The 18,107-nt window shown below is 37.8% G+C and overlaps 1 protein-coding gene across 2 annotated transcripts; it reads left to right on the forward strand.

The window, feature by feature from the left end:
* Nucleotides 1–1,542: 1,542 nt before the first annotated feature.
* Nucleotides 1,543–17,010, forward strand: LOC148863646 (alpha/beta-Hydrolases superfamily protein). Of its 2 annotated transcripts, none has more exons than XM_088978324.1 (9): nt 1,543–1,714; nt 1,816–2,000; nt 4,930–4,959; nt 5,511–5,637; nt 5,732–5,878; nt 15,221–15,351; nt 15,553–15,690; nt 15,949–16,047; nt 16,610–17,010. In XM_088978324.1, the coding sequence occupies exons 1-9, from the start codon at nt 1,657–1,659 to the stop codon at nt 16,835–16,837; spliced, it is 1,143 nt and encodes a 380-aa protein (XP_088834450.1). In that variant the 5' UTR covers nt 1,543–1,656; the 3' UTR covers nt 16,838–17,010. The 2 variants fall into 2 exon arrangements, with proteins under 2 accessions (XP_088834450.1, XP_088834451.1); XM_088978325.1 differs by having other exon boundaries at nt 1,568–1,714; nt 1,827–2,000.
* The last annotated feature ends 1,097 nt before the right edge of the window (nt 17,011–18,107 follow it).

Here is an 18,107-nt window from a genome sequence, read left to right on the forward strand (position 1 = left end):
TGCGCCTCCCAATAAAAAGAAACCAAAGATTGAGACCCTTAATCTCTCTCTAGCTTTGCCACATATCTCACTATCCCACAACACTTTGAACACAACTCGAAAAGCTGACCCTCCTGTTCATTTGAAGTCAGTGAGGAGCACTCAATCATTGGTGCCGTCATGCTTCGATGATTATACGGCGGCATCACGTTTGTACTCTTACTCCCTCCCCTTCTCTCACAACCCCAGCTGCTCACTTACGCGAAACTCGAGCGAGAATTATGAGTACTCGATGGGAAGCCACCGAAGAGAGACTGATTAGTTTTGGAATTGTGGGGAAGGGAATGATGGTTTAGTTCACAGTCACTTTAGGCCAGTTGGCAATAGAGTTGGTCTGTTGAACCATGGTGGGTGGTTTCAGCCACCCATTGATGCAGGGTGGCTGCCCGATCAATAAGGACTCTTGAAACAGTCTTTATAGAATTACAAGCTCCGATAACCATTCGTTCTTCCCGTCTGAACTACCTGCGGGGCCAAGAAAGGATACTTTATCAGCCAACTCGAGAGGAAGAGCTTCTGAGCAACAAATAGGTTTGGAGAACTCAGACGGAGGGAGAGCACGTAAATTGACAAGCCCTGAGAGGATTCTACAACAAATTGTTTCTGAGTCTATTCCTATAATGGCTCAAATACTTTACGAGCTACGTTCCTCATCTTCAAACGGTGGAGTTAAGGGATTCGAAAAGTAAAATGAGGTCAAAGGGAGATTTTTGGGTCAATTTTCAAATGGGGGTATAATGAGAATTTAAACTAAAATGAGAATTTAGAAAAAATTGATGCATCAGTTTAACGTTTTCTGTAACGGAAGGAGATTTTTATCAAATTCTTTAAAAGTATAAGGGAGATTTTTGTTAAAATCAAATTAAAGAAGAAGTTTTTATGCTTGTCAGAAACTTCAGGGAGATTTTTGTATTTTACCCTAAAAAATTTAAACAAGGGAATCAGAATCTTTTTCAAAATTAACTTAGGAAGCTATAACGGAAGAGGTATTTGTTGCAAGGTGAAAGTTTAATGGAACTTGTTTGAGGGGTAATTATCAGTAACCCAGATACAGGGGGTCTTTATAATTTATCCAAAAAAAAGCAAATTGGTCCCGGCTGGGAAGCTTGAGAGTCACTCCTCATACCCACCTCACATCACCTTGCAGTCGGACACATGATGGGGAACATGAATTGTACTTTGGTATGTTTTGATAGATTCATGGGAGTGGGAGACCGGAGACGTTCCCCATGCGCAGCTGCAACTGATACCACATGCCTACTGATATTAATTGTTAAATACAAACTAAAAAGGGGGCAAATTTGGGGTTTTGAAAAAATTTCAACCACACGTGATGCCACATGCAGATGCATCTAGATTCTTGACCGATTGTGGCCAATCGAGATCGAGGGAGATATTTGTGTGATTACGTAATTTGACGAATAACGTCTGTTTTTTTGGAAATGAAAGATTGAAAGGGGAGGTTTCGGTATTTAATTTGGAAGGTGGGGGAATCAGTAATTTACTGGATTTTCAGTCAGTCAGCTTTGATGCGCGCTTACTTTGTTGTTTGCGTCTAGAAATTCAGTCCTGTCGTCCAACGGTGTCTCTAGGCTTAGAAGTTTGGAACCTCTCAATATGGCATTAATAAAAACTGCAACTTTCGGGCTAACTTGTTCTCCATTCTCATTGGACGGTATATCAGTTTTTCAGCATTGGCCGCTGTTCTTTTTCTTCTACGCATGACAGGAACAACTTTGAATTATTCTTTTCTTTCTTAGATTATTATTATTATAGGATTTGTGCAGAGGAAAAGGAGGAAGGCGAGGCGAACCTCAAAGGCGCCAACGATGAAGTTCGAAGGCGTAGACAAGGAGCTGCAGAAGATTTTAGATGCCAACATGGATGATGTTTCTGCGAGGCGTCGTGCTCGTGAGGCATTCAAGGAAATTCAGCTTGGAATAGATCATTGTTTGTTTAAGGTATTCCTCTTTGCAGTGTTGGGTATCAGTATTTGATCTTTCTATGTTTGCTTATTTGTCAGTGCGAGTGCATATTCGTGTTTGTACTTCTGATTGATAGAATTGAAAACGTGGTGTTTGATTAATTGAGCACCGTTTCAATTTCTCTGTTTCAATTTAAGTTTGTACTGAACGTTGATTTCAGTTTGGACTCACTGCTGGACTGGTTCAATTTATGCAACAAGGCTACTGATTTAAATTGTCTATATAGATTAAGAGTCGCTTATTGTGCATTTTTTTTCTTGTTTTCCTACAAGGGCATTTGGATGCCTTGATTTAGACGCATTTTGACAAGTTCATTATATCATGTGCAAAACGCATTATCTTTTTGAGTTTTTAACCCAGTTTTGAGCAAATTTTTCGATGAATGCGTTCAGACTCAAAATGCAGAATTGCACATATAAGTAAAAGAAAACTGTTGGATTTACTTTTTGTCTGTTGCTAGTGACCCAGGCACTCCACGCCTTGTAAGGTTTAGGAAATACGAACAATATAACTATCTCAGCAAGGAAGTTTCTTAATTAGCAGGAATCTCCATTAACACTTTCCCTATGCTAAATACATCATGAAAGAATGTGCCTTCAAACACTCTCTTATGCCATAACTTATGTTCTTTGCACCTTACTAGAATGATGAGGATGTTTATTGGTTTGCTCGGTTGGCATTGATTTTTCATTTTCTTGCTGGCATTGCTCCATTGAATTCATTGAGTAGATTGATGGAACTGATGTTACTAGGAAACTCAAACCGACCTCTCCCATCTGTGAGCAAATCAAGGAAAAACCTAATAGAAAAACATGCAGCAATCATGATGTAAAGAAATGACATGTCAAACAATTCAATGAATCAAAAAGTAAGCAACTTCAAGATATGAGACACCTGGATTTTATACATGGAAAACCGTCCAATGCGGAGGGAAAACTCTAGTTACAACTAAAATGTTTCAAAATTAAGAGAATACACTCTTTGATATACAATGTAACCATTAACTATAAAAAAACATGTATTTCAATTAACAAGAATAAAGAAAAGATCTCACCAATTATGGACTGCATAAAACCTCTTCAAACCAGCCTGTCAAGAGCCAAGAAATCCACCAAAAAAATCTTGATAGAGAATACTTAAAACTGCAGCAGGAGATTGGTAGAAATAGCTTGCAAAACACCCAAAGAAAATGGATTGATTTCAAACTTTGTTTCTTTGTTCAAACAGGATGATAGATTTTTTCTTCTCTTTTACCAAAGATGTATGCCTTTCTCTTCTTTCTTCTCATTCTCAAAGAAGGAAAACTCAACTTGAGCAATATCTCAAGAAGTTCCTCCTTCAACATGTAGGAGTTTGTAGAGAAAGCCAAGAGATAGTTGAAACTAGGGCTGGTCATGGGCTAGGCCAGGCTTAGCTCCTATGTTAAGGGTTATAACCTAGGCTCGGGCCCAGGCCTAAAATATAAGCTTGGGCTTGGAGCTGTATGGGCCAGGGCCAAGCAAGTTTGGGCTCAAAATATTAAATAATGAAAATTTAATTATATTATGAAAATTTAAATTGCATGTTATGTAATACATAAAAAAATATTACATAGGCCCAAGTTGGGCCGGATTTGGCTTAGCTTTGGGCCTATCACCTATGACACAAATTATAGGGTTTGAGCTTCAATACATGGTTGTCTCCTTAGGGGGTAGAATGGAGGCCTTGCTTTCATCTATATAAGAAGACAACCATAACCAATAAGCTATCCTCTGTTATGTGAGTTGACTCATGAGTTGATACATGTGGCAGCTCATGGATATGTTTATTATATATTAAAATTTTTAATATATAATTTATTATATATGTTTGTGTTGATTTGTGGGCCGATTTTATTTGTTTTTATTTACATAACTTAGTTAGGTAGTTGTTGGGCCTTAGGCCCATTAGTTTATGTTTAAATTAAGTGTGACTTTTTAGCTTCTTACAAGTAGTTGACTTACCGATAGCATACTTGTACTTGTACACTCTTTATTTATGAGTATACAATCTAATGAAAGGGGTGGCCAGATCATATTTTTGGCTTTTCCTCCATTCTCTTTTATCTCTCTTCTCTTTCTTCTAGTAGAAACCTTTTCCTCTCTTCTTTCTCTTCTTTCTTTTACAGATTTTATATCAAAACAGGCTATCAAAACTTTTCTACTTGCATTTGCATATACAACATATATATATATATATATATATATATATATATATATATATATATATATATATATAATATATGATTTATTAAATGTAATGTATAATATAATATAATATTTTATGGGCCTGAAGTGTTGGGCCCAAGCCTTACCGGGAAAATTGTGGGCTGGGCCAGACCATGTTTCAGGGCCGAGCCAAGAATGATCACAAATCACCCTTAGTGGAAACTATCCACTAATTTGAATCAAGACATAACAAGTCAATTTGTAGGCTACTCGTTCTTCTTTTTAACTCAACAAAGAAAAGTGCAGCCCATCCATGAGGAGGAATAGCCAACAGATGTAACCATCACTGTTCTCATTAAACTGTTCTGTCTTGCAATACTAATTACACTCTATTCATGTTCATGCTGCAAATGTACAACTGAGCATTTGAAGGCAAATTGTTTCACTATCACACTCTCTTTTCCAGTATATGTAAACCTTCTTTTGAAAATGGATTGCTTGATACCGGATAAGATGCATTTGTATGTTTCCAAGACATTTTGAAAGTTCTTATATCTTAGTTTATTTTCTCTCTTGTTGTTGTTGTGATGCAGGTAGTGGTTTTTATTTTCCACCTAATAAAGAGTGGTTTGATATGAAAGAGGTGTATATGTGCATCAATTGCCTTCTTTGGGAAATTAATTGATAATAATCATTTTTTTTTTCTTACCATGTAACAGATTCCATATGATGGCTTGAAGATAAAGGAGGTAAACAGTTCAGACATTCATTGTATTTATGCAGTAGTTTTTCGATTTATTTATTTATTTGGTAAACACAGTAGTCTTTATAGGTTAAGTTCTTAAAGCATATATAAGTATCATGTTCATATTTAAAATGTCACCATGCTATTTGTTTTGACATCCCTAAATAAAAATGCTTGAAATGAAATTCTCTTCCCTCATCTCCCACAATATTTTTTCCTGATGAGTTAACTTTTTTCTTAAGACACAAACAAAGCAGGATAGATGCATCCAAATTCTTCAAAAAAAGCACGATTGCATTCAATAAGCAGTCTCATCCAAATTCTAGACAAAACACATATTTAATGGGAATTTGGTTTGTAGCATGCTTGCTTCTTCATGTATTTCGTGATTAGTGATCCAGTTCTATTAAGGCATTTTACAGAAGCTGCCAGATCATCATACAAGGAACTAGTAGTTCATAAATTCCATCACTTTCTTTTATGAGCTCTGTGAGGATATTGTTTTTTTTTTTTAATTTCCAAACAAGATAATCATTTTAGATCCTGTTTATGCAGTCATATGAGGTGAACTCTAGAGGGTTGGAAATTTTCTCTAAAAGTTGGCTTCCAGAGATTTCTCCATTAAAAGCTGTGGTTTGTTTCTGTCATGGTTATGGGGACACTTGCACATTTTTTGTTGAAGGCATGTGACCTTTTCAGAAAGAAATGATGAGTTTTGTTTCTTCTCTAGGTATCCTGGAAGAAACTAATTTTTTTTTTATATGCATTGTCTTCAGGAATAGCTAGAAAGTTGGCTTCATCTGGCTATGGAGTTTTTGCAATGGATTGCCCTGGCTTTGGTCTATCAGAAGGTCTTCATGGATATATTCCAAGCTTTGACAGGATTGTTGATGATGTAAATAAGCATTTCTCCAAGGTCAAAGGTGAGATATCACTTCCTTAATGGACTAAAATTAGCTTATCTTTTGATTCAGCAACTTTTTGTAAATGCTTACTAAAAATAGTGGTTTTCTTTATTTCTTTATCAGAAGTGGAAGAATTTGGTTCCTTAGTAGTAACTAGGAAAGGATAGAAACAAAATGAGGCATACAAGAGAAAGGATAGAAACAAAATGCTCAACCTTTGGGCTGGCAATAACATCCACAGTAGAATGAGTTCGTTTGTCCCCCACCCCCACCCCAAGCAAGCATCTCAGAGTTCACATTGGCCCACCTGGGATTGAATCTTAATAACAACCCTATTGAAGCCCATAGGAAAGGATAACTTAAGTCCATGGAAGAGAGAAGGTGTATTGCTCTCACTGAATCACCATCTCTTCTAGGACCCAAGTAGGCAATGCATCACCACAACTCTGCTATCCTTGAAAATTCTGCTTATCCCAGAATGTCCAGGATTTCTCAATGACAAGTTATCAAAACTAAGCTTAACAACATTTTCATTTTTTTTTTGGTGAGGGTGGAGGGGTGGACGGGGGGGGGGGTGGGGATTTTGGGGACACAATCACCATCCTGACTGGTTGAGAACATGCAATATCAGGCTAGGTTCTCATGGTGAATCAATCAACTGAAATGCTTCTGAAGGTCAATCTGCTGCAACCCACAGTAACTGATAGAAACTCCAGGACTCCACCTCCTCATGAGATTGCTCTAAGTTACAGAAAACTGGAACATGACTCCATGCAAACAAAAGCCTACTAATATCTGGATGGCTTGGGTTTTGGTGCTTCAAACATGAGTATGAAAGTTTTCAATCATTGTCTGATGATTGACAAGGAGATGTAGGATAGTTCAACAACGGATGGGGGTACTGCACATTAATGGTGGTTGCACACGAAAAGAGATAAGTGAAACAATACAGTGATGTGAAAGGGAATGGGTAGAGCTTACTACTCCAAGCCCCCTGGATTACTACCATATGCAGAAGAATTTCACCTCAGAAGAAAAACAGCCTTTTGAGAAGAAAGGATTGTTTAGAAAGTTGCAAAAATTCAAAAGGTGGCGGCAACTTGGGTTCAAAGAGAGAGACTTTCGAACATAATCCCTTCTCTTACTCCCTTAATTCTATTTCATTTAGTTAAACTTTAGTAATTTACAGAGAAGCCTCTAGTTGGGCAAAAAGTTAAAAAGACATAACATAAGAAAGAATAAATCCCAAATTTAAGGCTCATTACAGTAAAGAACATAAAAGATAAAAAAGGATAAATAGCCTATGGGCCATTCGACCCATCTTCTCTACACTCCCCCCCAAGTTGAGCATAGATGTCAATCATGCCAAGCTTGCCAGTATCATGCTGAAGTTTAGCCTTGGGAATGCCCTTGGTGAGGAAATCAATTAACTGTCCTTCAGAGGTGATGAAAGGTAGACACACTTCTCCAGAAGCCACTCTTTCTCGAATGAAGTGTCCGCCAACTTCAATATGCTTAGTTCTGTCATGTTGCACTGGGTTGTGAGCAATGTTGATGGAGGTCTGATTATCACAGTATAACATCATTGGCTTATCATGCTCAATACCCAGTTCCTCCATCAAGGATCTAAGCCACAATAGTTCAGAAACTCCATGAGCCATGCCTCTGTATTCTGCTTCGGCTGAAGATCGAGCAATAACTGATTGTTTTTTGCTTCTCCAAGAGACAATATTACCTGCCACCAAGCTATAGTACCCAGAGGTAGATCTTCGGTCATCAATGTTTCCGGTCCAGTCAGTATCTGTGTAGGCTTCAAGTTTCATATGGCCATGCTTAGCAAATAGAATTCCCTTTCCAGGGGAGCCCTTCAAATAACATAGAATCCGCTCTACTGCTGCCATGCGAGTATCCCTGGGAGCATGCATGAACTGACTGATGTAACTGATAACATATGCAATGTTTGGCCGAGTCATGCATAGATAAAGAAGTTTTTCAAGTAGTCTCTGGAAGACTCCCTTATCTTCTAACAATATTCCATATGAAGCAGAGAATTTATGGCTCATATCGATAGGAGTAGCAACTGGTCTAGCACCTATCTTCCCTGTTTCAGAGAGCAAATCAAGAACATACTTTCTCTGAGAGATAAGGATCCTATCCTTGGATCTAGCAACTTCTATGCCAAGAAAGTATCTTAATTCCCCTAGATCTTTGATCTCAAACTCTGTGTGAAGGGGAAAGATTTGAGATCATTAATCCCTGAGACATCATTACCAGTCACAACAATATCATCAACATACACAATCAAGTAAACGGCCAAGGATCCTCTCCTCTTCACAAAGGGGGTATGATCAAACTGTGTCTGTACATAGCTAAAGCTAACAAGGGCAGCCCTAAACCTTTTAAATCATGCTCTAGGAGATTGTTTGAGTCCATAAAGAGATTTCTTCAGCCTGCAGACCTTTCCTTTCATATCTGTTTCATACATCCCTGGAGGAAGAGATATATAGACCTCCTCATGTAACTCTCCATTCAGAAATGCATTCTTTACATCTAGTTGATAAAGTGGCCAGTCTAAGTGTGTAGCCAAAGATAGCAGAACTCTCACAGAAGTCATCTTGGCAACAGGGGCAAAGGTCTCTAGATAATTAATCCCATATATCTGTGTATAGCCTTTTGCAACCAGCCTAGCCTTGTACCTTTCAGTGGTGCCATTAGCATGATATTTGATAATAAAAACCCACTTACAGTCTACTGGATCCTTCCCTTCAGGCAAATCAACCACTTCCCAAGTGTCATTCTTGTGCAGGGCATCAATTTCTGTTCTCATAGCATCCCTCCATTCTGGAATACTAAGAGCTTCTAACACAAACCTAGGAATTGGGTTAGAAGCAACATAAGAAAGGTAGGCAAAATATGGAGAGAGCAAACTATAAGAAAGGTGTTTGGAAATGCAATGTGTAGTACACTTCCTTTTTCCTTTCTTAATAGCAATGGGGATATCAAGGTCTGGGAAGGATGGCTCCAAAGGGGCTGAAACAGTACCTTTTGTCTCATGTGTAACTGGAAGTGCATGAGGCTCAAGTGTTGTAGGGGAAACAATCTGCTCATTTTTTGTTCTCTGCCGTTGGTACAACCTGGGATTAAAAAGAGGGCGAGGAGGTAAAAGATGAGGAATATGAACACTGGAATGAGAGTGAAGTGATTGATCCTCCCTTGACTCATTTGAAGGAGGAAGAGACTTAGCAAAAGACTCAACTAGGACAGGAAGGGGAAGAGCAAACACCTATGACAAATCCTCCCCCTTTGGACAATGTCTCTCCAGAGAAGAACCATAAAAGGAAGAAAGCTCATCAAAGGTGACATCCATTGAGACATACTGAGTGTCAGTCTTCGGATCAAAACAACAGTAACCCTTCTGTGTGGGGGAATAACCAAGGAAGATACACTTGTGGGCTTTTGGTTCAAGTTTATGTCTCTGGACACTTGGGATATGTACATAACAAGTGCAGCCAAAGACATGAAGAGGAATAGAAGAAAAATCCTTGTTCGGATGAAGAAGACTGAAGGGAGACTTAAACCCTAAAACCCTGGATGGCATACTGTTTATAAGGTAGGTAGCAGTGAGAACAACATCACCCCAAAATTTTGTAGGGACATGTGAGGCAAATAGAATACTTCTTGCAACTTCAACAATATGTCTATTTTTTCTTTCAACAACTCCATTCTATTTTGGGGTCCTAACACAGGAGCTTTGATGAATAACCCCTAAATCAGTGAGATAGCAGGCCAGGTTTTTCTCAAAATATTCTTTTGCATTGTCGGATCTGAAAATTCTAATTCTGGTATCAAACTGGGTTAGGGAAAATTCATGGAATTGCCTCACAAGTTTGGGAACTTCATCACGGGACTTCATCAAAAATATCCAAGTGAATCGAAAAAAGTCATCAATGAACAAGATAAAATATTTGTAGCTACCCATAGAAGGTAAGTGGTAAGGCCCCCACACATCAGAGTGCACAATATTAAAAGGAGAAGATCTTTTATTATTCAGAGGATAACTGTTTCTACAATGTTTTGACAGTTCACAAAACTCACAATGAAGACTGGACAAATTAATTCCCTTAAACAGTTCTGGGAATAAATGACTTAATGCAGAAAAAGAAAGATGACCCAAACGAAAATGACATAACATGACTTGACTGATGGACTCTGTAGATGTAGACCCAAAAGCAGCTTTTCCAAGTTGTTCATGGCACTGTCCAAGAGTATCCAACAGATATTCCATTCGCCTCATGGCCACTCCCAATCACCTTCTAAGACTCCAGATCCTGAAAAACACAGTAGGAAGGGAAGAAGGTTACACAACAGTTTAATGGCTTAGTTAGGCTATTTATAGATAACAAGTTTGTATTTAGTTTGGGTACATGAAGAGCAGAAGGAAGAACCAAGGAGTTTGTAGCCTTGATGGTTCCCTTGCCGGAGATAGGGGAAAGAGAGCCATCGGCTAGGGTGATTTTGTCACGTCCAGGTAGTAAATCATATGAAACAAACAAAGTAGAAAGGCTGGCCATATGATTAGAAGCACCGGAATCAATAATCCAAGGGATCCTACGATTACTCGAAATGATTGCATGATTGGCAGAAGCCCGTATACCTGAATGAGCAAATGCAGAAGAGGTTGAATTTCCTGAAGGATTGGAAAAAGAGGTCACACCCTCTAGGTGACTGACCATCCTCCCAAACTTCTCATATTCTGCCTTCATAGCTGCTAACTGGTCACTAGCCGTCATCTCTTCAGTTTGGTATCTATCACTATCTGGACTAACAGCAACATTGGCACTCCTTGCCTTTATATTATCAAACTTCTTCTGAAACCAAATTGGTAGGAGCTCAGGATGCAATTTCCAGCACTTGTCTTTAGTGTGTTTTGGCTTTTTACAGTACTCACAGATAATCTTTTTCTTCCCTAAGCTACTTGGAGTCCCTGCAACCCCCTTGGGTTTCACTCCCATATTAGCAAAGTGATCATTTAGACCAGCCCCTTGGACCTGAACAAGTCTTCTACTTTCTTCACTACTTACCAAGGCATATGCTTGAGACAGTGAGACACTATCCTTAGATAAAATATTTTGCTTTGTAATGTTGTACTTTGGATTTAGCCCTGTTAAGAACTCAAACACCCTGTTTCTCTCAACCAGTTTTCTGTAGGTCTCAGCATCCTTAGCGGTGTCCTAGGCTACAACTTCTATCAAATCTATTTCTTGCCATAAAGACTCCAGTGTTGAGAAGTATACAACTAATGGTTTCTCCCCCTGTCTCAAATTCTTCACATCACTTCTCAACTTGTAAACCCTGGCCACATTTAATTTTTGGGAATATTTTTCAGCAACACTATCCCAAATTTCCTTTGTTGAATTCATCCACAAATAGTATTGACTAATTTGTGGTTGCATTGATTTCACAAGCCATCCAATAACAGTATAATTTTCTTGCATCCACTTTTCATATGATGGATAATCTTCCAGAGGAGCCTTTTTGCTCCCGGAGATAAAACCTCATTTGCCTCTACTACAAATATGAATTTTTACTGATTGTGACCAAGCTAGATAATTAGTTCCATCTAGCTTGATTGTGGTCACAACCAGTAGAGAGTCTACAAAGGCTCCCAGAACTTGTCCAGATTCAGCAACATGCTTGTTTTCAAAGTCTGAGGAGTTCATCTTCTTAAATACTTCAAAAATGACTTCAAACAACTTCGAATAACAACAAATGAAGACAAAACAAAAACTGTGTTGTGAGCCAACCTCTATGCAGCCGTACCAATAACTTGCGTCACACCTGGAAGCTGGGAGAAACAGAGAAAACTCAGCCGCTCCTTGTAAACTTCACAGAACACCAATCCACTTGATTCGATCTTCAAGACGAAGAATGAGAAGGCCTTCAGTCACTGAGCGCCCAGGTCAAACTCCCTGTGGGGTTCGCAATCAGATTTCTCCAGAAAATTAGGGTTTTGGGCAACACACTTGAATCTGTCAAGAGGACGACAAAACCAGTCCCCTTCTCTCCAGAAACCACTAACAATTGGGCTGAAATAGGTTTCTTTAACTATTCATACGATTCAGATCTCCATACACATTGTGTATGGGAAAAAAAGGTGAAAAAAAGGGAAAAACGAGCCTGCTCTGATACCAAGAAGAAAAACAGCCTTTTGAGAAGAAAGGACTGTTTAGAAAGTTGCAAAAATTCAAAAGAAAGTAGCAGAAATCAGAGTTCAAGAGGAGAGAAGAAGAAGAAGAAGGTGGTGGCAACTTGGGTTCAGAGAGAGAAATTTTTGAACATAATCCCTTCTCTTACTCCCTTAATTCTATTTCATTAAGTTAAACTTTAGTAATTTACAAAGAAGCCCCTAGTTGGGCAGAAAATTAAAAAGACATAACATAAGAAAGAATAAAGCCCAGATTAAGGCCCATTACAGCAAAGAACATAAAAGATAAAAAGGATAAATAGCCTATGGGCCATTCGGCCCATCTTCTCTACAACCTCTCAAGGCAAACATAGTAAAATAGAGTCATTAATAATCGTTTTAATGAGGACCCAGTTAGAAGCACTTAAACCTGGAAGGAGCTAATTTCTCTACTTCCAATGACCTAATCAGAGATAATTCTATTCCCAAATTGGGGAACCCAACCCTAATCCGACTCTACTCTTGCTATGGTACATGTTTATTATAGTCCTGTTACATACAATCATATCAATTTGTCTTAACTCTTAAGTCCCGACCCTAATGACAAGTTGTCATTAGTTATTTTCATTCTTTAAGTTTATGTTTTATTATTACTAATTTCATGATTTTCAATAGAATATCTATTACAATTCATAGTAGGCTCTGATCATTTAAAACATTCCATTTTTTTTCACTTTTGTACTAAATAAACCAATAAAAACGTCAAACAAACAAATACCAATAAAAAAATATGGTCAGTCTATGGTCATAGAAGTTCAATGTAGGTCTTTTAGTCAAAGATTAAGAAAATTTGGAACAGTATATGAGATTTTAAGAAGATGAGAGAAAGGCAGGTTGGACCCGGCCAAGGTCAATTTTGGGTTGGATTGGTTAGGGTTGAGGGATTTTAGATTAGGTTAAGGTTGACTAGGTTTGGTTGGTGGTTGGGGGGTTCAAAGCCTCAGGTTGGGCTACAATCCTACCTAACCCAGCCCAACTTGCACCACACTAGTCCCCTATCTCACACCAATTGGATTCCCAAAAAGGGATGTGATTCCCTTAACCAGGTGCAAATCTGATAAAATGAGAGAACAGATTGCTACCTTTCATAATGCCTTTCCAACTTCCCCAGCAGGGCTTGGTTCATATATGAGAGAGATTGTATGCCTAGGTCTCCTTGTTTCTTAGGATGGACACTTTGGACCAGACTACAAGGTGGAATGTTTTTCATCACTGAGACCTTCCCATAATAAATCTCTTCTCAATTTCTCCATTTGAGCTCACACTGAAGCTGGAGTTTTGAACAATGATAGACAGTATACTGGCAGATTTGATAAAGCACTTTAAATGAGTGCCACTCCCCCCCTTGACAAGTAACCTTACTTCCAACCTGCCAACTTCCTTCCCATCCTCTCTATGACAGGAACCAGCAATTATTTTGATCTGTAAGTTGCGCCTAAAGGTAGGCCCACAAGTATACTATAGAAGGCAAGTATCTGCCTCTACAGCCCAAGGTTGCTGTGAACTCCCCAATATTTGGCACCTCTCCAACAGGAAGCAGTTCACTTTTGTTCAAATTAATTTTCAACTGAGACTGCCTCAAAATAAATAAATAAATGATTTGTCTTAAGAAAATCATGTCCTCTTGCCTAGCCCTTGAAAACAGGATGGAATCATCTGCAAATTGGAGCACTGCAATAGATTGACTGCTTTCTCCAAAAATGAAACCTTCTACATATTCACCATCAACAGCTCTGTTTACCAATATTGAGAGGAACTCAGCCACTATAATGAAGAGAAGTGGTGAGAGAGGATCCCTTTGACACAATGCTCGTTCCCCCTGCAAAGTATGCTTTTGGGCTGCCATTTATTAGGATTTATAACACAACTGAAGATAAGGATGCTTCTATTCAATCCCTCCAACACCCCAAAAGCTATTTTTTGCAATAAGCAATCCACGTAAACCTTTTCCATGTCCAATTTTCAAATTACACCTTCCAAATCTTGGTGTTTCCTTTAATCGAATACATTCATTTGCTATCAAGAACATCCAAAATCTGCCTTCCATCCACAGAGGAGACTTGTGATGGAGACACAACGGATTTCAACATGTTTCTGAGTACATTTGCCAACACTTCAGACAACAACTTGTAAATGCTCCCAATTAAACTGATAGGACAATAGTCCCTGATGTCAGAGGTCCCTTGCATCTTTGGAGTCAATAATATAAATGCCACATTGGCTGCTTCCAAGATATTTGTTTGCATGAAAATCCTGCAACCAGCTCGTAAGTCTTTCCTCAAGATAGTCCAGCACCTCTTCTAGAATGCAATTGGTAATCCGTCCAGGCCAGGGGCTTTTTCCCCAATCAGCTCCTTCATTGCAGTCAGCACTTCATTTTCTTCAAAATGTCTTTCTAACCAATCCCTTTCAGCCGGTGAGGTTTGGCTAAACTCCAAACATTCAAGCTTTTCTTGAGATTGTATTACATCTTCATGCATTTGCTACTTTATGGAAGAAAGCCATATTGTTATTCCCTTCTTTAAGCCACAATGCGCTGGATTTCTGTCTCCATGAGATTTCCTCCATTTGAAATAGCCTATTATACTCCTAAGCCAAATTAGAAGTTGTTTATCCACATCAATTAAGATAGAGATCTCTTCTTTCATATCAATCTCTTGAATTTGTGTCAACCTTTTTAATTCCTTTTTTAGGGTAACTTGTTTTAAAGCCCTTAGTAAATTAATATTTATTTAAGTTATTCTAAGACCCAAGACCCACTTATAAACCTTATTAAGTTTATTGTCTATCATATATTCATATGTAGGTTAAGGAACAATTGTATGTCGGTTAGTTGACTTTTATGTCAACTAAATTATATCTACTTTCTAGCATGCAAGTGGTAACCTTCAGGTCTCCAAAGTGATGAAGACTGTGCGCCTGGCTGTATACTTTACATTTGACTAAATTACAATGACAAGGTGGGTGTCGATGCTTTTGTATTGATGCATGCATGATACATATGCCTTCATTCTTCCTCCAAAAAATCCAAGATGACTAGGCAATAAATACAGAGGTAATCATCAATGGTTAGAGAAAAGGCTCTTTTCCTAATTCCTATGGATTTTGATCGACAGAAAACCCGGAGTACCAAAGCCTTCCAAGCTTCTTGTTTGGACAGTCTATGGGTGGAGCAGTTGCTCTAAAGGTGCATCTCAAACAACCTAAAGCATGGAATGGTGCCATTCTTCTTGCACCAATGTGCAAAGTATGTTTTTGAACTGAACTTTTTGACGCTCTTTATCTATCAGTTTTCTACATTTAGTTTTCTTATTGGTACTTTGTACATTTAATTTGCAAAGTATGTTTTTGAACTGAACTTTTTTACACTCTTTATCTATCAGTTTTCTACATTTAGTTTTCTTATTGGTACTTTGTACATTTAATTTACTAAATATTTCATAAGCAGATTGCAGAGGATATGGTTCCACCTTGGTTAGTGAAGCAGATTCTAATTGGTGTAGCTAAAATTCTTCCCAAAGAGAAGCTAGTACCACAAAAAGACATGGCAGAGATGGCATTCAGAGACTTAAATAAAAGAAAGCTGGTAGGTCTCTATGCTTAACACATTTTTTCAAAATGAAAAAAGTTTTCGCATGCACTATTTTCCAGTTCTAGCACAAGATTTTTGAAGTAGGATACCTTGTTATGTATGCTTTCTGTTTGCATTCTCCTGATAGCTGTGCTCATTTGCATATTTGTTTTAGCTGCAATATGATGTTTACGCCATGTTTATTATGAGTTTTTGATGCTTAGTATTGTCAATATATGTCTATAAGTATTTCTTTTTTTTTGCCAAATACAGACATCCTACAATGTCATTGCTTACAAGGATAAGCCAAGATTGGGAACTGCAGTAGAGTTGCTTAAAACAACCCAAGAGATAGAATACCGTTTGGGAGAAGTATGTCTACTTCCTGTGCCTTTGCGTTTTTTTTTTTTGGGTTTTATGTTTCTTTCTCCTTCATCTTTCACATTGCAATTATTATGTTAACAAATTATCTGGGAATGCGTTTTTCTTCCTGAATAATTTGTCTGATCTAAACTCCTGGCAAATCACAAACTCATCATTTTTGGTAGAAGTCGTTACAGAGATTCCTATATGTGCTGAGATGAATTTTAATCTTTAACATTTGGAAGTTGCATATTTCTTCTTGAATATTTTGAGTGCATTGTAAGTTGGAAGCAGTTTGTCATTACTCTATCTGACATCAGTTACTGCCACTTCATCACAAGTTGAATGGCTAATGCACTCAGAGCACTGGTATACAAAGAAATGTTGGTTGGGATGGGTAGCATATCCAACATCCACTAGAACTTAGCTGTCTTAAGCAACATTTCCATGATGTAAAATACTTTCAGGTTCTCCTCATGTTCGGACATATTGCTATTTAATAGTTTATAAATGTCTATGTTGTTATAGTACTTTCTCATGGGCAACTTAGAACATCTATGGTACTTCACAGGTCTCTTTGCCACTATTAATCCTGCATGGAGAAGCTGATACAATAACTGATCCATCAGTCAGTAAGGCTTTGTATGACAAGGCAAGCAGTTCAGACAAGAAATTATGTCTTTACAAGGATGCTTTCCATGCTCTACTTGAAGGTGAACCAGATGATGCAATATTCCAAGTTTTTGATGATATTATATCCTGGCTTGATGAACGGAGCATCAGAAAGAATCCACATTGATCAGTGACACCTTGTTTATAACCAAGTAAGCTTGGGTGGTTATCAGAAGAGGCGTATTTTATTGTTATAGAGATTAGGGTAATGACAGATTATGCTTACATTTCCATTTTGATCAATCAGGATTATATTCTTTTGAATAATTAATTTAATATACGAATGGATTTTTTTAATTAGATACTGTGTAATTAGATCCTCTGGGAGATCAAATCGTAAAAGAACATAGTCAGGAGAATCTGGGAAATTTTCTTTTGCTTGAAAAAAAAGTTTTTCCTTTAAAATAATGAAGAAATCAAATTTTGATTGGCCAGTAGATCTTTCCGCTCAGTCACGTGACACAATGGGATGTGTGGATGGAAGAGATCACCCCACTGTTGATCCAATTGCGGAATTATTTTGCTTGTCTATGTTGGACAGCCTGTGCTGTCCACAGGTCTCTCCCTCCGTGACATTAATTCATGGAGAGAGCCTATAACAGCACGGGCTGTCGAACGTGGACAATCAAAGTTTTTCTCATATTTTCTAATGCTATAAAAAAATATTTTCTAATGCTATTGGTCAATGTCCACCGTAAGCAGAAAATAATGCTGCAAGTGTTGAGACTTTAATCTCTTCAGAGATTAGATTTCTTCGGATTTGATTGATCGATTACATACAACTTGACCCACATTATAAACTTACAAGACTTCTCTTATACTCATCAATAGGGAAAATTTATGATGCGGAAAAGATATGGTATACAATAAGTCTCTTCATATGCACAAGTCAAGACGATTTTAACACACAAATACAGAGTACTCTGCATTTGTCCCTCTCAATATGAATTATTGTTATTTTATAGGTTTCCTTGGAGAATTTTTAACTTTATTACTTGTTTTTCACCTGAGCTTTGTTGTATTTTGAGAATGGATTTACTTGTAATGTAATAATAAACTCAATTTATTGAATTGGGGCCAAATAATGTTCTTAAGACAAAGTTTTTAGATACTCTTAAGAGCTTCAATGCAATTTTTAGTAACTATATTCCTAACAACAAGATGTTGGTTTCTCTCTAGATTAAAGGCTTTATTCTCTGTACTTTCTTTACGCACCAAGGAAAATTTCTGTATCTGCTTGCAAATATACAAACATTTGTCCATTGTAGACGAAGGTGATACAGCACCAAACGTAGGAACAAAGAATAACAGGAGCAAAGTACCAGAGGATATGAGAAGAACTTTTATTTCAGATTGCAAGTGACTACACTGAAAAAAAAATGTGAATTAATGGCCTA

The sequence above is a fragment of the Nelumbo lutea genome, chromosome 3 (assembly GCF_056320005.1).
Source record: "Nelumbo lutea isolate HS-2025 chromosome 3, American lotus-T2T, whole genome shotgun sequence".
Lineage (NCBI taxonomy): Eukaryota > Viridiplantae > Streptophyta > Magnoliopsida > Proteales > Nelumbonaceae > Nelumbo > Nelumbo lutea.